We start from the raw sequence: 23362 nt of genomic DNA, 5'->3' as shown, positions 1-23362 counted from the left end.
AGAAAGAGATTTAGGCTTTAAATATCTCTGAGGAGGGAGACAGTGATCACTACAGCAGATCTACACATTATTATAGGGTTTGGAAGTATGTGCACGTGTGTGTGTGTGTGTGTGTGTGTGTGTGTGTGTGTGTGTGTGTGTGTGTGTGTGTGTGTGTGTGTGTGTGTGTGTGTGTGTGTGTGTGTGTGTGTGTGTGTGTGTGTGTGTGTGTGTGTGTGTGTGTGTGTGTGTGTGTGTGTGTGTGTGTGTCCCTCGCTAGAAGTACCTGCAATATGTGGAGTATCATGAAGGTCGACTCTAGCACACACTCAGCAGGAGTGATGAAACATAAAAACTGCCTGAGAAATCACTGACAAAGAACAATTTACAAAGTAAAAGTGAAGTACTACAAATACATAAGTGTATATATTGGTAACTCTGAAGGGTAGAGTTGTGATACAGTCATTACACCTGAGAAGTTATCTTAACATTTTAAATGTAGTTTGAGCCAGCAAGTGGTTTCCGTTTGTATCTCTGCTAAAGAAAAATGCTCTCTTTTGGCAGTGTTAGATTCTCCAATTTGATAAGACAGGCAAAAGACTAAATTAGAGGCCTGTGAAAATACAATCAGTCTTGGTCTAAGTCTGAGTTCCAGGGTTGGCACATCTGAAATTGTTAGATGTTTCAGAGAAGAACAGTCTGATAAAACAACATTTACCGAGCTGCCCTGTTTGTTTGCTGCTCTGAGTTTTCTCAATTTTATTTTGAGCCCATTGACCACTATGGTTGGGGTTAGGGCTAGAAATAAAATCTATTACTTTTCATCAGAAGGAATACTCTATAATTAGAATTATATAATGTCTTCTATGGCTATAAGGAGAAAATCCTTATCTCTGATTGGACCTTAGCCATCTAAACAGAAAGCGTGATTCACACATTTAGGGCGTTGAGTTTGGGCTTGGGTGTTTAAGAGTATAATGAAAAAAGCTGTCCAATTATATAATAGGAAATAAGGTATGCAATGTTTTGGAACTTGACCCAAACCAGGGACTAAAAGTGAGCATATTTCAGGCTCTCTAGAATAGATTTAAACCTTTCTTTATAAAATATCACTCTGTCCCCAAATGTATAGGGGCCCCTGTAAAGTTTTTTGTAAACAAATAAACAGGTTATGTTTGTATCATTGTTAGGTGTTTCATTTAGTGCATTTCCTTCCTTCTAAATATTTGAAAAGCAGATTATTGAAAACAATATTTTAGATGAATTTATTGTTCGAAAAGGTCCAATTGCTGATGTGTCAGTTTGGGTTAAAACCTGTTTTTTATGCACAGGACAGGCACAGTATATCACATGTTAGGATAAGGAAAGTAATTTTTAGAATGCATACCATTTTTAGGAATCTATGGGTCCTCCTAACATTTGTTAAATCTTGTTGCCACAGTGTATCTTCCCTATACTTCCACATTGAAATACTCAAGTAATTTCTGAGGGTTCAGAAGTTCTTCGTGTTCCACTTTCCTTTACTGACATGTTGCTATATAGACTTTGATAAAGTTGAAAGTTGTGCAATTAGACGATTGGCAGCCCTTGAAGCTTCTTACACTACATTTCATACAACTTTGCTCCTGGATTGGATTTCATGGATAATATGCTGGATCGCACTAAGAAAACTGCTTTATGGCTCAGAACAGAAAGAGCGCCAGAGACCTGCAGCTTTCAGAATTTATTGCAAAAGCAGATTGTGGAACAAGTGAAAGGTTGATAGCAAAATCACAGCCAACCCTCCATCTATAAAGTCCAACTGAACTTAATTCCTTCCCAAAGGCCTCAAAAACTTGGATCTGAGATTTCTTTCACTTTTATTTTCTCTTGTTACCTTTAGGGCATAAGACATTTGTCTAAAGTGTGAAGCAGAATCAATACTGCAATATCAAGTGAACCTCTGTTAAACATCTGACTGTATTTTCCCTGACCAGCAATTCTGGCATTCACTGTGAGAGGTTTAAAAGAGATCAATCGTTTGAAAGATGTTGTGAACCCCATTTACATTTGTACTTGTGTCGACAATTATTAGAGCGTGAATTTATGACAGTATATTTCTAAAGTGTTGGTCGTACAACTGGTTGGTAGTTGCCAATATTCCTTCCGACTTTAGAAATACAGTATCAAATAGCTTTTGTAGTTCTAACTAAATCAAAAACATGTTTTACATCTTTATTTTTACTGCAAAATCAACCCTTTCACCCTTACAACACTAAAAGTTTGCTAAAGGCAATCATCTACGGCAATGCTGACCTACTAAATATGTTCTCTTGCTTCCATCTTTCCCTGTACACCCTTAGATCAAAACAATCCTGCAGGTTTCCATTAACTGTACCTTGGTGACACTGACCTGAACCATTGGGATAAAGTAACTGACTTTAGCTTGTCTGTGAGCCGAATCAGTCTGGAGATAATCTATCTGGACCATTAGCTGCGCTGTCACACTTGACTTTATTTTATTCACTGATATTAAAGATCGACCACGGCAGATAATGCCTGGTGTCTTTGTGTTATTAATTGTAGATTACTTTCCAGTGGAACTACTGTTGAGTCATTTAAATCCACTCTAATGTTATTTCTTATCGCTTTGTGATTTATTACTGGCTGGTTTTGGCCCTGGGCTTAGGTTGATTTTTTTTCAGGTTCACTGTTGATTTACATATTCATGAGGAGAAGGTTCACTGCAACCCACAGATGAAGCTGGCAGATGCTCCTTTGATAAAAGCAAGTGTTTTTAATTACAGTAAATTAGGTATTTTTGACATTCAAACCTTGGAGGATGGTTAACAAGATACTTATCCGTGTTATATAAAATCCTTCAATATCCTAAAGACTCTTCAAAGGTTAGAAAATGACTTTTCTCGTTGCAACGTTTTTCATCTTCTGCTCTGTCATTGTTTAATTTCAGATACAGCATTTTTGTTATGATGACATTTGTTCATTCCACTGTTCTCTACTGTGCATCATAAAGAGACTACTGTAGAACGTGGAAGAAGAACACATTTAGTACATTCACATCCAGAAAATACTCTTAAAACACATTACACACTATACAGTAACTGTAAAATTACTACATAATCTTGAGCTGATTTTGTTAGTTATATAAACGTTGTGATTCATGGCACCTTGCAACTTATAAACATTTAATTGCACAGAATGTCATACAATCACAATTTTCATTTTATGATGATGAAGGTACAATCTAATTGAATCTTAACCCACTGCATAAGGTAACAATAGGCACTTTCACACCGGAGTACTTTTCCCCGTACTTTTCCGTTTTAGGTCCGATAGTTCCTGGGATTTTGCGTTCACACCAAAAAGAGAACTTAGTTCATGAGAACTTTTCCCTCCGTTTCAGTCCCTGCTAGAGAGCAGGTACTTTCCTGGGGAGAAAACAGTTCCAATTTCTGATTGGCTGGGCGAATTGCAAACCACGCCCCGTATAACTCTGAAAAGTTTTGTGAAGCCGCCATTATATTTGCTGGCATTAGCATTATTAGAATTAGCCCAGCGCACCAACGGAGAGAGACTAACTTATGGCAACACAAAAAAAAATGCGGTGGAGTGATGAGGAGGTGTCGGCGTTCTGGCGATTTACTCGGAAGGCTTCAGTAGAAGCTGCTAGGAGACCGAGCAGCTTCTACTGAAGCCAGTCCCCAACTCCGGGGACTTCCGGCCGGGGAATTCGGGTGGCAGTATACGCCGGCCGTGTCTCAATTCAGGAGCTGCACCCTTTGGATCAATTCAGGGGCTGCACCCTTCGGAGGCTGCATTTGTAGACCACATACGTCACTTCCGCCGAAAGAAGGCTGTCCCAATTTAAATAAAAGACGAGACTCCTCCGAATGTGGCCCACGAATGCAGCCTTCTTTTCCTTGATTTGAAGGATACATCTGATGTATCCTTCGCGGTCTACCATATCCCAGGATGCAATGCGCGCAGGGAAGAGTCAGTTTTTTTCAAATGAAATGGCAGTCCGGTCTCCCCAGCAGAGTGGATTTAAAAGCAGCAGCAAGCGGAGGAATCACTAATAAATGTGAGTATTGGGTTTTAACTTACTTTAAATTAACTAACGTCACACACGACACGTCAAACCCAAGGGGCATTAAAACGACAATTTTCGTTAAATAATACGGATACATACGTGACGTTAGTGACGCTAACTAGCTAGTTATACTTTATATTACATAAATTGACCAAAGTGAAAACATTTAGACCTGTATAGCTTACAGTACGGTGGGATTTATAAAATGCTACCCTGACGTGTAGCTGCTGTTTGCTTTATTTATTTCTCTGACATGTTTTACTATTTATTCAGCTCATGCTGCTTTGAGGTAGGGCTACAAAAAAATTCCACCAGATTTGATCCTCTTTCATTTAGGTTAAAGTGTATTTAATTTATCCTAATCCCATAATAACACAATCAAAAATAGACAGCAGCCTTTTGCTTGATTTTTGTTTTCGCAGTGCTCTCAAAGGGATGCAAGTGTGACTGTCATTTCATCTCTTTAGTTTTATAAAAACCAAAACAGTACATTATTTTAAATGATCCTTTAGGGATTGTTTGTCTGAAATGCTTAGAGTTACATTTTGCAATAATTACTTTGCAACCCTGTGTTTAATATGATTAATTCACTTTTTTCTTTTTCTCTTGTTTTTCTCTGTAATTAGAACAATTCTGGAGAAATGGATCTGCTGGAGAAGGACCCCTAATCTGAAAAGTGCACAGCGGATCATCAGGACACAGCTGGCATCCACCTGCACACCCCGAGGTGCTGGAGAAAGCAAAATGGCGATCAGGAACATCCTCCACCCAGACCTCTGCTTACTGCCGTCCTACAGACTTGTGTCTTAGTTTCAGAATTAGATTTTGTATGTGTCCTTTCTTTTAATAGATATTTAACAATTATAGCTTGAGTCTGTCTGACTCCCCAAACAGCTGCTTCTATATACTTGCTGCACATACTGTATAATACAAATAAACAACTCGATAAACATACTTTTGCTGATATTTGTTTTACTGCTGGTGATGTTAAATAACATGATGGATTTCCTCTGTCTCATAATAATAGTAATAATAGAAGACATGAAGCTGTAGAGAGAGGATGGATATATTCTTACCTCCACTTTGTGATAAGATGAAAATACTAAATTAAAATAGTAATTGTTAAACACATTGTTTATTTCATTTCCTGAGGTTTTAACCATTATTTACAACATGTGTACATAAGCAGCGGAATAATAGGATATCCCATAGGTCATTAAACTGTCTTAAGTTCAATTTTATTTTATTAATACAAAAATCAGGTCATAGAAAATGTTTAATTGTGTATTTCAGCAGAGTGGGGGGTCACGGTGCTGCTGGACCTGGAGGTGTTGACCTGGTGTCAGTGGGACATCATCTGGGCTGGTTTAGGGGAAGAAGGAGAACAAACTGTTATAAACCACAGCTATGATTAGAACACTAATATTTATAATAATACATCTATACAACATGCTTTTGTTCATTTAAAAAAACATATTGTTTTGACTTATTTTAAATATGAAATAATATGATTAAATTACATTAGCTATATATCATTTACTTGTTAACTTTGTTACGCCCAGGTCTAGGGGAACCTAGGCGCAGCACAAAATGTGCACTCTCCCCACTCTTCCCACTCCCAAGAACACGGGCACCGAGTCAGAGAATGCCGTTTGGTAAATTGAATTACCAAAGAATTATTACAAATAGGAGTAACAAAACCATAAAACAAAACAAACCTTTAAACACAAAAATCTTACCTAACCAACGAAAGATAAAATAAACATACAGGCTTCTTACCTACTCTACTGTAAAAACAGGAGAAAACGAATTCAAAAGAAAAGGGTTTTGCACTCCTAAGAAAAAAAAGTGTGTCTACAAAGACAGGTTCAGTAGCTTTTCTTTCAACAGTCTCACGACACAAGAGAAGGACCGGTATACGGTATAAATAAGTATTAGCACAACAGGACAGGTATCGTAACGCAAATTTGTGTTGGGAGTAGGAGAAGTCAAGTCAGAGAGAGCGGCCGAGGAACTGCACGGCTGTAGCTTAATATGCTCCCGTCTCCTTAGGTGGACCAATCAGCATGCAGGAGGTAGCTAATCAGCTAACGGGCACCACCTGCTTGCTCACACACACACTCACAGACACAGGAGGAGGGAAACATGCACACACAAATGACCTAACGACCCAGGGTCGTAACAACTTACTAATGTAATATTACTGGGGGCTAAAAGAACAGATTAATCTTAATTACCTGGCCATGGTCCTCTTTATTTCATCGCCGTCGGTGATCTCCAAAAAATTGTAAAAATAAAAGTAAAGTTTCTGGATCCTTTTCAGCTGAGTTAGCTTGTAAGCTAATTTGCTAGCAGGCTGCTGGAGCAGCGCAACCGAACAGCGTGTATCACGTGACGTAAATACGAAGCTCTCCGTAGGCTAGACCGTCTTATTTCGTAGGCCGCTCGGTCCAGCCTACCCGGTCTACGTGGGCTGGGTCCTCCGTGGACCGCGTAGGCTGCGTACTCAAAAGGGTGCAGCCCCTGAATTGAGACACGGGGGCCGTTTCTCAAGGAAACTGGCTTCCAAGCCAATATTTCAAGGATACTGCGTCGTCGAGTGCCGCCGAAGGACTGTTCTAATCTCCAGCATACTTGGAATTCCACCGAGGCCGCGTCCTTGGTTTGGGGGTAATTTCGAGGCTGCACATGGGTAGACTTTGCGTCCTTCAAATCCCCACAATGCTTTGCGCACGGACCAATTTCCCCAAATCTGTGGCGGAAAATGTAAGGCGGGGCCTCTCATATGACGCACACCTGCACACTTGCTAGCCTGTTCCACTCTTCGTTTTCCGAATGCCAGGAAGGATTCTTGCCTAGCTTCTGAAGGAAGTGACTCGGAAGACATGTGCTACCAAGCAAGCATCCTCACGATTGAGAAACGGCCGGGGTGTTTCTCAATGTCGAGGAAGGCTGCTCCAGAGCCACTATTTCAAGCAAACTACGTCATTGAGTGCTGCCGAAGGACTGTTCCAATGTCCAGCATACTTGGAATTCTACAGAGGCCAGCGTACTTAGTAGCGAGACATTTCGAGGCTGCACATGTGTAGACTCTGTGGTCTTAAAATCCCCACAATGCTTTGCGCACGGACCAATTTCCAAATCTTTGGCGGAAATAGCACTCCATTTAAGGCGGGGCCTCGCATATGACGCACACTTGCACACCTGTTAGCCTGTTCCACAATTATTTGTTTTCCGAGGCTAGTAAGGATTCTTGCCTCGCTTCTGAAGCAAGTGACTCGGAAGACATGTGCTACCAAGCAAGCGTCCTCGTCATTGAGAAACACCCACGGCCACGCGAAGTTGTTTGCGGCCTGCCAGTAAACCCAAAGCAGAAGAAGAAGAAGTGACGTCAGCGGCTTCATTTGCGTAATCTTCCCTGAGGGACTTATTCCGGTGTGAACGCGATCTGCTCTTTAGTTACATGGGGGAACTAAGTGCTGGGAACTAAGTACGGCAAAGCACTTAGTGTGAAAGCGGCTATGGCTATCAAATGGTGCATGCAAACTGTGAAAATAGGAGAAATACCGTCACCTCAGCGTGACTCTATTGTTTGCATTGTCTGATGTCTAGCTATCTGTTTCCTGTTTCCTGTTTGCTGTGCAAGTACTTGATTAACTGTTTTTGAATTGCATCATATTCAGACACAAAAGCACTGTGTGAAAGGAAATTGCATTTCATGATAATAAAATAGGTTTAATAAGTATTTGGAATAAAATATTTTATTACAACTCAGGTCAAATGTGAGGTCTAATTCAGCTCAGAGATAGAAAACAACATCAATTGTGTTTAATAAAAATCATCTTAATATACAGTTCACATTAAGAGGCTGTTTTCTGTGTCATTAGTATATATCTAATGCAACCATCTTTAAAATATGTTGTAAGGCTCTTCCACGTGTGCAACCTACATTAAAGATGCATCAAGTATTAAGAACGATAAAGTTCATAGATCTTTTCCCATTAACTTGAGGTGCACTGTATAAAGTTACAGACAATTATTTACTGTAACTATAAAACCCTATGTTCAAGCCTGTTTTTCAGGTCTCAGGCTCAAAAATGACATTCCCAGAACAAATGTCAATAACTTCCCTTCTAAAAGGGGTAAATTAATAACCTTTTTTCTCAAAGCAATGATAAACCTGTGAGTTGGATGTAGAAAAGTCAGAATCAATATAGATCTTTTTTTATTTTAAAGTAAATTCAGATTGAACATAGTAAAAAAATGTAAATTATAGTGTCCGGCCAAAAATAAACCATTACTTATGGTGAAAACCACACTTGAATGATGGGATCGGAGACTAAAAGCTTTAGGAATCCAAACTACAGTATAACATATAATAAGTACCATGTATCAAGATTTATGCAAAACAAGTGACATTTTACCTTTTTAGAGAGGTTTAGCAAAGAAAAACACCTCTGGGGTCATTTGGGTGGAAATGGGTATATCTGCCGTTTCTCTGGAACCCATTGGTCGATTTTGATGATTGACATCTCTTTTGAACCGCTAGAGCCAATAGCATCGATGGGGAATTTCCACATACACACACACACACACGTTACCATTGAGAAGTCCGAGCTATGCGCTCACAGTTTGCCCAAAGCGAAACCTGTTTTACGCTGTGAAATCTGAAAACTGAAAACTAGTTTTATTGCTGATGGATTATCAGAAATCATTTCAAAGTGACACAGACACATTGGATTAACCCTCAGCAGTGTTTTTATTTTTAATCCCATTGAAGAAAACTTTTGATCAGAAAACAACTAAGGTAAGACATATTGCCGTGTTGGCTACCTAATGCTACGTGGTGTGATGTCTTTGTTAGCTTCTCATGTCGCGAGTTCGGATTGGTCAGTAATGACACCAATACCTGTTGAATCTGTGCAATCTCAGTTTGCTAATCGATATCTTGTTTTTGCAGATACAATAATTAATAAGGGTATTTTAACGTGAGTTCTGTGCTAAGGGTGTTAGCATTTTTTCGCTCAGGGCTAATTCAGAGCCTTTGTTAGTACCCTTATGTTTCGTTTTGCTAAAAATGGTTAATATTGTCTGATAGCTGAGTGTCTTCCCGTTAAGTGGGTATGACACATTAATAGGTTTTTAAATGTTAAGAAGCCCTCAGATGCTGTTTCTTGCAGATGTTGCGATTTGGGGCTTAACAGGGAAACGGTTACATCAGCAAAGATAATCAACCCCTCGGTGTCTCAGTTGAATACAACAGCAAACACACTGTTGTTTGGAAATGTGTTTTGTACGAGACCAATCCAAGCAATGTGAATCATTTCAGTCCCACATTCTAAATTGCAGCTCAATAGAAATGTTACATAACCTCCGTATTCCTCTAAATGTACCTTAAAGCAAAAACAACAAACACATTACAAACCCAAAATGAGAGTAATGGTCCAATCTGGATAACTTTTGCAACGTTCCTACTGTATGGCATCCAATAATTATTTCTCACCGGTAGACAATCAGGCTTCCTGGTGAACATACAGACAATATATTTTATGAAGACTAACAAACATATGAAGCCATACTCTCCAATCATTTTCACCGAGGCGTGAAGCTTTGTTTTGTTTCAAGATATTAAAAAATAATAAATACAATCCTCTGCACAGATAAACATTTCACCTCACCCTTGGAGAGAAAGGAGCTGCAGGTTTGTGTTCTCAGAATAATTGTAGTACTGATTGAAAAAGGGTTTGCAGCTTCAGCTTGATGAAGTGAAACACTGCTGGCAATAATTATAATCAGGTGACACATCTCTAGGCAAATTAAACATCTTGAAAACATATTGTCATTTAATAAACCCTATACACATATAGATTTTGTTGACCAATATACAGAAATAGGATGTTTTGATTGGCGATTGTGAATTAAAACCTATTTTGAGTAAAATGTTCAGTGCGTACAGTATTTCATCGCCATGGGCTTTCTCATTAGAGCAGAAACAACCTCATACTGTATGTGACCATCACGACTTTTGGTTTCTCTGTTAAATTCACTGAAATAGTCTTAAAATCTTAGCCATTAAAGAACAGAAGAGTCCCAAACCCAACAAACACGTTTCAAAAGACTAAAATAAAGTGCTGACAGATATGGCACTTTTCTCACTGTGTCAGCTTACACTCTGAAACATAAACATTCTCAAACAGCATTTGACATACTCACTGACATCTACGCATCTTTTTAACCACTTTGATTTGTTAATCGACTATTATTGTCTTATCGTAAGGCTTTTGTTTGAGCCATGTGGTTACTCGCTTTACTTTTTGGCACCCAACTGTGACTGCTAGTGTCTGGAAACAGTAGAAAAAACAAACTGTGAACAAAACAACTGCTTCCAGTAGCGAATTTCACAGTGATATTTTTAACATTTCAAGATTTAGTACAGTTATTATTGGAGAGGGGGACAGAGGAGAACATTAATAGGAGTGACAAGCCTTGGGGGGAGCTCACACGGCTGGAGTTCAGGGACTGCATAGCGGCTACTCCGGTATGTAAGGGATATAAGACTGTTACGTACATGTGCAACATTTTATACATCCAGTAATGCACACATTATTTCACAGAGATGTTCACAGGCACAGCTGGCTACTGATAAGTACAAAGACTTCAGCTGCTTTTTCCAGGCTTCAGCTGTTTACTGTTAGCTGTCGAAAGAACAACCTTCGGAGCATTGTGGAACATTTCGCTCACAGATTACAGTCTGTTCGGTTCAATGCATGTTCTTGCTAGACATTATGATATGTGTAATGAATAAGTAGTTCAAGACACATTACGTAAATACATTTTCAAGAAGTTGCACAAGATTAACAGTGGAGTCTTATATGTTTTATCAGTTTAATTAGCTTATCTTTTTAGCACTAAATTGAGGGTTTTAAAGCCCTTAGCTGCACACACAGTGAAGGCTCTGCTGCTCCTTACTTCCAACCGGATTAAAATGGTTTGAACCTACAATGCCATCCTTGGAGCCCTGCACTCTTGCTAGTGTTGCTATAAATTCCAAAAGTTGGCTCAGCAAAAGAGAAGATGCCATGCAGTTTCCATGTACACTGTGTCCTACCTACCTGAAGGCTGTACGGTATTCAATATTGTGAGTCAGTATTTTCCTAAAATGTAAGAATCCAGGGAGGAAGCAATGGAATTCACTCAGTGCAGGAGGTTAGAGAATAATGTCTCTCATTCTATATAGCTCATGCAGAATGGCAGGCAAAAGCCATTTGCTTTGTAACCTACAATCACAAATTGGATACCATGGATTTAGGCTAGTTTACATTTTTACAGCTACGCTACCCTTCATTGTCCAGTGTTATAGTTAATAGGGTGGGGTAGAGTGGTTCTGAAGGTGGGCATATTCCTTGTAAATTGGACTTATATGGGTGAAAGCATTGCTTGGCCTCAAGGGGGAATGCTCAGTTGACTTAAACGCAGCACTTTTGCTGCAACTGCTTCTTCAATTTGCCGAGCTCTTTTGAAGCAGAGCAGCAGTTCCAGAATGAACAAAGAGCTTGTGACTAGATGGAGAAACAAAAACAGACGCAGACAGATAGAGACATACGGGAGACAGACAGAATATGTCTGTGTTGTGTAAGGATGGTCGTGGAGCTGTTTAAAACAGATGTCACTTGCTTATCTTACAAAGAAAGACAGTGTTATGTTTAAATCCCTCTCTCTCTCTTCATCTTGCCTTCTTGTTTGTATAGATATTTTTGAATTTATTTTTACGTATTATTAAATCATATTTTGTCCATATTTTGTTTTTTGAATCCATCCCTCGGCCCTTTGCTATAGTAAATGTCCTCCCACTCTCTGTCTCTTCGACCTATCTATAGCTGTCCTATCTGATAGAGGCAGAAGGAGCCAATAAATAAAACTGGGCATTTTTTCACAAACAACAACACTGGCAATTTTTGTGCGACAGCACGAGAAGGACATATAAAATTAAAGGTTTATTTAATCCATTTAATAAATAATTTCCATGGCAATAGACAAGTTGATTAAGATAACGGAAGCATTGTTATTGCACTCACAACTAGACAATACAATTCCAGTCAAAACATTTAACATTTTAAACTGCACCTGGAGAGTTTATTGATTAAGATACGATTCTCCCAGGAGGAGAGAGCCAGAAGTACTGTCTGTTAAGGAAAAGGAAGGTCAGGAAAGTACACAACAGACTGACCACTAAAAACCATGCTGATCACAGGGAAAAGTGCTGCTCTGCAACAACTTTCTTCTCCTTTTGTACATGACTCCTTTGGGAAAGCTCCCTTGGTAGCAGTATTCTGAGGCCAGAAGCACAGACAATACCCCAGTGAGATGCATTCCTGCACTATGAGGTTGAAAGGGTCTCTTACAGAATAAATGAAGGGCAAGGGTGAAACAAAAAAAAAAAAAACTTTTCTCACTGAAGTTGACACGGTCAAGTCACATGGTTTTTAATAAACAGCTTAAAACAGATGAAATGTTTGTTCAATTGTTGTCCAACTATTGCAACTTGTTTCCTCAGCTTATCTGACATCTCTATAACCTCAATCTGTTACCAGCATCTTAGAACAGAAGAACATCCGACTGTGCAGTAATGATGGGGAATTGGTTTGTTAATGCATCTGCGGTGTTCTCTGGACGACCTGCAGCATTCTGACTTCACGTCCCTGCCCTCCAAATTCATAAAATCTGCTTATTAGAATTCTCCCACAAGCCCGGCTGAATTCCTTGAAGCCATTAGCGGTGGTTGAGAATGGTTTGAGCTGGCCTCGGCATCGACTGTAATGACAAGGACAGGGTGCCAGGGGGAATCAATGCTTCTCTGTGGCTCAAGAATGGAACTGTAACAGCAAGACTGCCCCTATTGAGTGCTGGATGGCCGTCTTTTCAACCACTTAATTGATCACGGCTTTATTTATCTTGTCACAAGACTTTAACCTAATTTGTTTTCCATTCGCTCACAAAGCACCTTCATTGAATAACCATGTTAACATTCCACAGTATTACATTTATTTTTTCCCCGTCTCCAAACACACTTTAGACATTCTGTCTGTGCTAATTTACATGCAGAAGGGGAACTTTTAAACTTGTGTTATTAATTATCATATCAAACATAATATTATTTTTTTGAAGGCACGCACACATCCACTGTGTATGCTTTTCATTAGAGAATATTCTCATTGTATGTGTTTTAATGCAGCAGAGGGAGTGGAGGGGCGGAGGGCTGAGATTAATTCCTCTCCCTTTGTTCTTTCTCAACAAAGCAGAGGTGCATCATGCATACCCTCTTAACTCTGCAACTGTGCAAAGATGTCCTCATAATCGGGTGATATTTTTTACAGCTATACGCGCTGCATTTCCATTACATTTCTGTCATAAAATACCCTCCTCACTGTCGTCAACTTAAATGAAATGTCAATACTTAGTGTGTGGAATGGGGAGCGTGGAAATGGGCTTAACACTGGGACCCATAAACATAAAGTTTAATGCCGCCACCAAAGGAAAGGCCAAGCGCAGCATAGCTTTGCAAATCAAAGAATAATAATCAGAGATTTTCTCACCCAGCCATCTCAACAGCTTAATATAAATAAGTTAGTAGCACCCTCTTGTACGCTCTCATTTTCTAATCATCACCAATTTCCTTCCCCTGCATTTCATTTTAGTTTGCATTGAGCACTTTTCCTTTGCTTCCATTCAAACAACACACTCCTCCACTGAACAGCTGTTGTACATTATTTTCATTTCTTTTTTAGGTCAAAATGTAAAAACACCAAACGGAACAGCAAAATCGAATTATTTCGGATCAAGTAGTTATTTGATTCTATAATAAGAGAAAATGCTCCTCAGCTGATATCCATCAGATGTCCAGACGAAGATTCCCCCACACAGGACCTCTTTATGGGCTCATTTGGTATTACCAAGGCTCTGCTGTAAGTCAGCTGACTGCTGTGAAGGAGACAGCCCGCCAGCACTAGGCAGTTATTGCCTTAATATATGAACCCATGTTGGGCAATTTTCAGAGACAAGTCAGATGATGCTGTGATTGATTTTAATGTGCTTTAAGTGTTAACTATTAACACTATTATAAGTAGAATATGGTCATTGGTGCACTTTGTCAGAAGACTCTACTCAGTATTCTCTCCGTACTTCCGTTTTCTAATTGCAAACCTGAAATGAATTTAATGAAAAACAAAGTAATTAAGATTTTACATCATAACTTACTAATTGTGTTAATATATTGATGTGATTAGTTGCTTAACAAATAAATGAATAGCTAAGTAAATAGATAATGATCAAAGAGCTGAGATGAGTCATCCACATAATACGGCATTGTTTTTCCCTCCGGAGTCTAACCACCAGTCACAAGATAAACATCATGTTCTTTCGTTACATACACAACACTTGTAGAGAAACGAATGTTGTCCTGTGATGTCAAGGAAGAGCGCATACAGTGGTATCTCTAAGGTAATTAAACAGAACTAAAGGTCTGCTGTGTCTGTGAGGGCTTGGCAGGGCTACGTTAATGGTAAAGCTGATTAAAGTGTGTTTATCCCCCTAATGAAACTCATCTTCTCAGCCCCTGGAATACAGACGAGTTCAACAGAGTATAGCTTTAAAGTCCCATGGAGACTTTCTGGACTATGCTGTTATACATAGCTTTTTACGTTCATCGTAGAAGTTCATTTACTTTGGCTTATCAATAGAACCATTTCTATACTTAACGTATACTTTAATTCACAAGACGGGTTGTCCAAAGCAGCTGACGGTGAGTGCATTTGCGCTCTAAACGAACAACATGTAGATCTCATGAAAATACGTTTTACACACAAAGGTAAAAACTAGACTGCATTTTGCACCCAGGGCTCTAATTTCACGATGGCACATGACTGAGCTTTTTGCTGACAATGCCACATGGTTGTGAAGAGTTTTATTTGTCTTGTCCATTTTTTATTTGATGAATCACTATGAAATGTGCTATGTTCGATTTCAAAGGAGGGCGCAGTACGTAGGAAGGTGGCATGATGATTAGAACTGTAAATTCACAGCACTGTGATTCTGTGTTTGAATTAGTGTACATTTCACATGCTCCACTTTCCTACCAACTTTAATGACTAGCAGTTTAGCTTAACTGAAAATGCTAAATTGCCCTTAGACATGAAAAACATTGTCTATCCATGTGTGCTATCCCTGTAAAAGAATAGTATATTGCTTATGTAATGCTAACCTTGCACATGTGAGGCAGGTATACAATATTTTCTTGTAACAGGTATTTTCCCAAAAAATTGAAATGTCTTTTTGTATTTATTCATAAATGTGTTTGAGGCACTGTCATCCAGCAAAGATTGTGCACTAGCAGGTGTGAAATGAGAAACGTAGAAGTGTCAGCACCCTCTAAAGATGTCAGGAAATGGCTGGTGGATGCCTCCTATCTCTGCCCTCCACTACAGGTCCACCACCGGGTCTTTTTCTATTATAATTTGACCTGTTGTTGAATTGAGCTACTGTTTTTCTGGGACATGAAAACAACATAGTAGGCAAATGTGTTACTTTCTATCCTCCCACACGAGTATAGGTTGCCATATTTGCAGTCATGAAGCTGCATCTTCAGAACAGATCAGTTTATTTTTGGGAGTGGGGTTTTGTCCGGCTGTTGTGTTGCAACTGGTCATGATGGATGCCAGTCCCCCCCACACCATCTGAAAATGAATTTCTCAACCCTATTCCACTCTTGCATGGATGAGCAACAAGCCTAGTGATACAAAACAACAAAAGCCACTTGCCGCAGGCTGCTGAGACTGCATTATGATGAGTTTCTGGTTTAATTTTGTTCTCATTTTGCTTTCCATTTGTAATGCAACTGTCCCCTCAAAGGCACAGTACATTTCTAGAGTACTTTCGATGTGTGACTCTCCATCAGTCATGCCACCATAAGCAGTCTCTTCAGCCTTTCTATTGCTTCAATTAAATTAGAAACTAAATCAATTTTACCCCCAAACGACCAAATCACCTACGCAACAATTTATCAGTTTGTCTTGAATAGAACTTTACATTATATCTGTGTCAGGCTAATATCTTGGTGACATTTCAAATGAAATATCAAGTCTAATGTTGATTTCAGGTAAATGAGGAGGCAGCATGGGAAGCAGTATATATCAAGTATAAACGTATTTGTTTGGGCTACAATTACTTAATTTATATGTTTATCTTTGCGGCAGCATTTCAATCCAAACGTTCTACTTTTGCCATTTCAGCTAATGGAGAGTATAGTAAGCTCTCATGTCACTGTCAGCAGTAAGTCAATCTAAGTTTTATAATGCAACTTATTTTTCTTATCAGCTTGACGGTTTCACATACTGCAACCAAGGATTTAACAGGATCACTCTGACGTTGTAGACTGAAAAATTATCAATTATAATGTTACAAACTCTCACTTCCCCACTTTCTGTCACTTATCCCGCTGGTGATAAATGGTGGGTAGTAATAAATAATCTTGCATTCTGAGCAATTTATGGAGAAGGACTGCCATTAATTAGAGTGATAGACAAGTAGAATATATTACGAAGATGTACATGTATAATGAGATAAGGGTTCGGAGAATTGCTCTACACCTTTTCCTTTACCTATTTTACTCATCTTTCACCAATAATTGGAAGGATTTGTGTGGGGAAACTGTTGTAAGAAAAGTTGTTTTAGCACATATTATATAAATGTTAGAATTGAACACTTGAAGTTAAAGTAACACCAGCTTTAAATCAACACAACTCCGTTTCCCACCAGAATATTAGCAACTTAAACAAAGAAACAAGGATTAAATTGCCTTCACACTATTTTGTCATGGTATTGGTGCTCAATTGTTTTTATTACAATTAAAAACCGTTCACTACAGGGCTGTTTGGATTTCCTAATCAAAGATCCAGAACTAACCTCTATTATTTCATTAAACAAAGATGTAAGGTACAGTAAGATACAAAGCAATAAACTCCTCCTTGGTTGACAATAATGTTAAACCAAAGAATGAACAATTTGACCTTGATTATACTGTTGACCATCCTTTCAATACTGTATAGTACAGTATAATCCTAATAAGTAAAAGTAAACTGAGCCTGTGAACATAGAAGTATTTTTTATATTGTTCATATTCAAAATGTGTGAGTGCTGTGGTGGGAGTGTTAGCTGTTTATTTGTTTATGTTTGTGAGTCAGACGATGGAAACAGTTTCATGCCAATGACAGCAGACAGTCTGACAGAGTGATTGGCACATTGCCATTCAATATAGCTGAGCCTAACACAGCATCAATAAAAAGTCTCCACCTGTGTTGCATATCTAAATAAAGCTGCTAGCAGTTAATATATTGGAAGCCAAGCTGTAAACAGATAAATAGCTAAAAGAAAGTGCAAGTGAGTCGACTATATTTAGGAGACAGAAAAGTGTCTTAAGTAAGCAAGTTTGGCGAACAATGTGGCCTTTGCTGATAAGCACACGTTGGATGCTATAGTGCTGCTGCAAAATAACCCCTTCCTTCTCTTCTTTCTGCTCTGTGTTGTTGTTGGTCATCCGGAAGTCAGTTAAAGACAGTGATTTATGCCTGGGGCTTCATGCAGCATAGCCTCATTACACACAGCCATTTTGAGAATCAGCAGATAATTACAGTATACATCATAGACCTCATGGGGCCCAGCAGATTCAGTCTACTGGCCTGTCACTTAGGCCATGGGGCCTCAGCAATGGAAAAGTGGATTCTTACCTCATTTGAAATATAATTTGCTTTTTCCTTTTACAGGAATTCTCCTTGGAAATTTGTTGGGGAATGTTGAATGGGCTTGTTTTTATTGCTCTGCTGTGAATAGTCATTATAGATAATGATTGTTTGCTAATGGTTTATCTTTATTAATTGAAAAGACAGTAAAGACAGTAGTCAACCTTATTGAGGGCAGTAAAACAAACGATGACTTCAAATAAAAAGCATTTAACATTGTAATATGTTTATTTTCCTTTGCTACGGAGTGACATATATTTGGTTTGTGAGCTCTTAAAACTGAGAAGCCTTTTTTAACAAACCAAAGCTAAACAAGCAATTCTAACAGACTTTTTTTCAATCTTCTATAAAGGGAACATTAACTCGTGCCCGAACTGAACTGAATCCTGAGTATCTGGACCTCCGTCCGCGAGCCGAGCTGAACCCTGAATATTGGACCCCTTGCACCCCTTTAGTGAGTACAAATCGTCCCATTTTCACCAAAATATCACCATAGTTCACTTTACACAAGTCTTTACTTAAACTCATTTTATTTCACCACCCCACACAATGGCATGTTAAGCTCAATTATAATTTGTTAGTTTCAGTATAATTTACTTATTTATGACTCCATCTATGCTAAGACATGTTTCTGTACACTGCACTGAAACATGCTCTGCCTTCTCCATATGTTTTCCTTCTTCCCTGTACAATGTTCAAGTATATTCTGGCTCTTAGTTACTGTGACGTGTTGTACTTACAACATAATTAAATACGAGGCCTAATGTGACGCTAATATTCATGCCATTTTTACTTGAGTAATGCGCATTTGTCTCATTACTTTCATGCTTAGAAAACACACTGCTTGATAGTCATCTGGGGTTTGAAGGAGGTTTGCCTGTGTTGCTTTGCTTGCACACTGATGAATCTTAATGATGTCAGTTTTTCTTACTCTCTGTTATCCACTATATCAACACTGGGAGGGTTTATTGTAAACTAGCAGTCTCACCATATTATGCTTCATTTGTAAACAATACCTAGTTGTATTTTTGTTTGCCCTTTCATTTTGATGGAACGAGAGTGTTTAATCTATTGCAATCCATCTATCCATCTATCTATCCATCTAGTATCCATCTATCCATCTATCCATCTAGTATCCATCTATCCATCTATACATATATCCATATAACCATATATCCAAGTATCCATATATCATCTATTCTCAAATATCTCTGCATTGTGTGCATTTGCATCTAAAAAACTTCAACTTGGAGATTTATCTGTTCGAGCTTAATGTTTTTGCTCAGACATTTGTAAATCCATAGCGGTATTGACAGTATTAGGGTGTTGTCAATAGAGCATTTCTGTTTCAGCCATGTTTGTCTCTACATATTAAGTATTTTTTTATATTTCTGCCACCCTCATGTTTTTGTTGTGTAAACTACAGCTGAGGGATTGTGACATATAGAATAAATAAGGGCTAATATCCTTAACCGCTCATATTATTTTAGCTTAAAGATGTAAAAACTATTCATATGTATATATTGATTGACACATTTAACAGAGTGAGGGTATTTAATATTATATATATATTATATTTTGATATTGTTGTGTTGTTTAATAATGGCATAAACAGAAAACTGTTTAATAACGACCGCCTTTCCAAATCATTGTCTTGTAGTTATATTCTCATTAATTGTAGTCTCAGATTTCACCGCATTAATCATTCATCACCTGTTGTGCTCCCGTGGGTCCCCCATGAGCATAATGCAAATGCTAACAATACAGAGGTATAGACACAATGTAAACACAGGGAAGTGAGGTCCTTCCTCCCCAAACTCCCTTGGGCTGGTCCACACAGACCTAGAGAAAGACTCTAATGTGCATGTGTAGAAAGGCAAAACTTCTTCTTGTGTACGTGCTTGCTGAGCAGCTTTCTTTGAAATGAATCGACTGCCATGTTTGAATACCCCATCCCTTGTTTAATCAGCCCATGGCTGTGAGCACTCAAGGCCTTTTGACCTCTGTCTGCCATATTCTCCTGCCCCTCCACACAGTCACATATACTGTTCTCAGGCCATGTTTAACTATGTTAACCTTACAACTTTCAGTATATTGGGCACAAAGTGAATGCCAGGACTGCACAATCATACCGTATTGTTACTCTGCAATAAGCCTCTTATACAGAGTTGGGAAAAGGATGTCCTAAGCCTCTCTTTCTTTCTCTACTCTGATCTCTGCTTTATTTATCACTCCAGTCCTAGACAATATATCAGAATGTGTATTGATGGCCTAGAGATGCAGCAGCACAACATGTATGTCCCAGGTGTCCCATAGGAACTCCTTTAATGTCCACAAAGCTGCTTGTAGACATTGTTCCTGAATTGGTTTGATTTCCTGAAAATGTAAACCCCACTTGTAATTTAAATAAACATATAAAGTGTATTTTTGCAGTGCGTTGGTAACACCGCTTGATATCAGAAAGTTCCTTTCTTTTCTTTAGCTTTACTGAGACAACTTTATTTTATAAATCTGACGCATATTCCCCAATATAAATGGTTACGGGGGCTGTAATATGATATATGGGACAGTCTATGTTTTTTGTCTCCAGCAAGCTTACAAAGTCAATATTTAGACTTTGGCCTGATTTAATGAGCACCATTACACAGAGATCTTTCCCAAGCTGCATTCAACGATAGATCTCCCCGGCTTCGTTAAAGCTCTTTGCTGTTTGCTTATTGGGCCTCCCTGGACTAAAGAAGCTCAAAGACAAACACATGCATGTGGGCACTCACACACATACACGAACATCCTCACACACCAACACCACAGAGGAGGCCCCTTTCTTCTACCCCAAGAGGGAATGATGACTCTCATTATCGCCTCAAAGCAAGATGGCCACAGTGCCCCCACTCAGCAGCCCTATTAAGTTACCAGACAACTTCATTGTATTGGCGTTCGATAATTTTCCTTTCCTCTGTCGTTCAAATTGCATCAGGGAGTTGTTGTATGGTGAGGGAGGGGGTGTCTAAGTAGCGAGATCTTACGTGTAAAGGCACAGCTGGCTGAAATGATTCTGGGCTGAGTCCACACCTTCCTTTCATTAATTGTTTTATCTTATGCAAAATCGTCTGAATTGGAACAGAAGTTTACCATGTAAACACAACAGATTGCATCCCCCAGAGTATTTGTTTTGCGTCAGGATGAATACATTAAGAAACTGTAAAAAGTCACCTTGTAGACTGCATATGACCCACTGATTTATTGGGAGTTTTTCACTCTGTGGTCCTCAGACTTGCAGAGATCAATATATGTACTGCCATGTATATTTATTACCAGTGTCTGGAACACTGGAGTTTCCAAATGTATTAAATTATTGGCGCACGGCGGATCCAAAATAATCAAAGCTCTATGCCCACGAGGATTTTCTGTATGCCAATAAAATAAACTGTGATACATGACATTCAGGTTTTTTATTCGCAATGTCAAATACAATTACATGACAATTCAGGAAGACATACATTTAACAGACGCTCATCTATTTTCTGTTAAAAAAAAGTAAGGCAGATGTCAACACGTGACCGACTTTTGGTTTCAAGGGGCACAGATCCACTTTAACAACGCTCTATTCTATTTTCATAGCGTCGTTTTTTGGTATGCCCCTTTTTAACAAGTTGCTAATAAACAATCAACAGTTTGTAATACTGGAAGTGTGACCTTAACAATTATTAATGTTCAGCCTTTTCAGGACTAAAGCAGGTATTTTAGTTTAGAGGGAAATATAAATGTACACTTTGATGGAGTCTTAAGTCATATAACTAGAAGGTTGTGGGTTTGATCCCAGCCTGTGCAGAGAATAACGACAACATGTCGATGTATCCTTAACCCTGATTGTGCCCGATGGCCAGAGTGTGTGAATGTGTATGAATGATAGAGCATGTGGTACTGCTCTGCATGAATAAACTGTGAATGGATGAATGGCTCGTAGTATGTAAATCGCTTTTGAAAGACCTGATAGTGCGCCATATAAGTACAGTCCATTTACCATAGGAGATGTAATGGGGTTTGGAAATGTTATAAGTAAGTAATACCAGTAAAAAGCCAGTAATACAACTTCCTACTAAACACATTTAAAACTTCACCGCAGTGACTAAGCCACATTTAAAAATATATATTTTCTTACAGGAATTTCAGATTTAGATGTGTTTCAGGTTTAGATTTGTGTGTCAAACCATTCTGCTGTTATATTTGTAACAAAATAAGCAACATAAAGAAGTGCAGCTATGGTGTTTCCAAAGTTTGGCCAAGTGTGGGCATTATCATGCAATACAATGCAACTAAATGGGAAACCAGTACGATGTTGTCAGTTTGAAAAGGAACATCTTATGCATTATGGACATGTTTTCTAGTGTTTAACATAATTAAAGGTCAATGTGTCAAATGCTAAAAGGCCATATTTGCTTCATCACATATCTAAATGTAGCATATTGCTAGTGATTGGCACATAGGGCCTATACAAGTCATAGAGTTTGGTTTGACAGGCTTCCTTGTGTTGTGATTTCTTAAAATAATTTTTATGTCCATTGGGATTCGGATATGAAGCTTTGGAACCAGAAGTAGTTGCAGCATTTCGTTTTTGTGATGTTTTTTCCCAGCTAATCATTTTAATCTTTACCAATAACTGTTACTATTTAGAAAAATAAAAGTTATAATTAAAACCAGTTTGAAGTCCTATAATAAAATGATTAACAATAAATGAAAGAAAACAGATTGTCACATGATATTTTTTATTTGCCAACAGTGGATCTTTCAGAAAATGTTTTTTTGTGTTTCTTTATACCAAGACATGTCCCTTACTCAGACTGGTGCCTTGCAGCACAGTATGCAACACGCCTTTTTAACATTTTGAATCGCCTTCTGTGAATGAAGTAAAATAAATCGCCATTCCAGACCCGGCAGCCTTTATACAAGAATGTGATTTTCTGCAACAAAGCTCTTTTGTCCAGATTTGTAAGCTGCTGCATGTTTTACAGGCTTTGTTGACGGGAAAACTTTAACGTTGAGATTCAACAGCGATCCAAAGAAAAGTGCGGTTGTCATTGTGTGTGTGTTTTCCCGAGATTATGTCGCAGAGTAAAACATATGATAAAACCAGATAGCAGAGTAAAGGTTGGGGGTGATATTTTATATGAAACCAGTTCTGCTCTATCCTAAAACTCACAATGATACTGTCGCTATACACTATGCTTGAGTCCGCTTTCATGCTTTTTAAACACTGATGCTCTATATGTAATGAGAAACATTACAGTAATTTCCTGTTATGGTAAGGCACAAGCTTGCTAAAATATTTGTAATTATTCCAATAGTTTTTGCCCAGGGAAAGCTAAATGTGTTTACATTAATCACTTTCTAAATTATACAAGCTATATAGCATCGCACAATTTTTTTTGTATCCTTTAATTATCCCCTGTGCTGCAACTCAAACACAAAAACCACACAAAATTTCCTTTTTGTTATGTGTCAT

General features: G+C 38.5%; 1 protein-coding gene and 1 long non-coding RNA gene across 4 annotated transcripts in view; one reads left to right on the top strand and one right to left on the bottom strand.

Moving 5' to 3' along the window:
* pcdh9 (protocadherin 9) overlaps positions 1-23362 on the top strand; it is a 196169-nt gene that overhangs the window by 35429 nt on the left and 137378 nt on the right. For 2 of the 3 annotated variants that reach the window (XM_079667142.1, XM_079667141.1), the window contains exon 3: positions 18212-18313. In XM_079667142.1, the coding sequence (XP_079523268.1) occupies positions 18212-18313 (102 nt within the window). Of the gene's footprint in view, positions 1-4695; positions 5472-18211; positions 18314-23362 lie in introns of those variants that run through there. The other variant, XM_079667143.1, reaches the window with a different exon arrangement.
* On the bottom strand, positions 5286-6989 carry LOC307030631. Its single transcript, XR_013805725.1, has 2 exons — positions 6307-6989; positions 5286-5431 (listed from the first exon to the last, which is right to left on the bottom strand). It is a non-coding gene; the product is annotated as an uncharacterized lncRNA (long non-coding RNA).

The sequence above is a fragment of the Notothenia rossii genome (assembly GCF_949606895.1).
Source record: "Notothenia rossii genome assembly, chromosome: 2".
Classification (NCBI taxonomy): domain Eukaryota; kingdom Metazoa; phylum Chordata; class Actinopteri; order Perciformes; family Nototheniidae; genus Notothenia; species Notothenia rossii.
The sequence above is the reverse complement of the archived record's forward strand: the minus strand, read 5'-3'. Positions and strand labels throughout refer to the sequence as shown.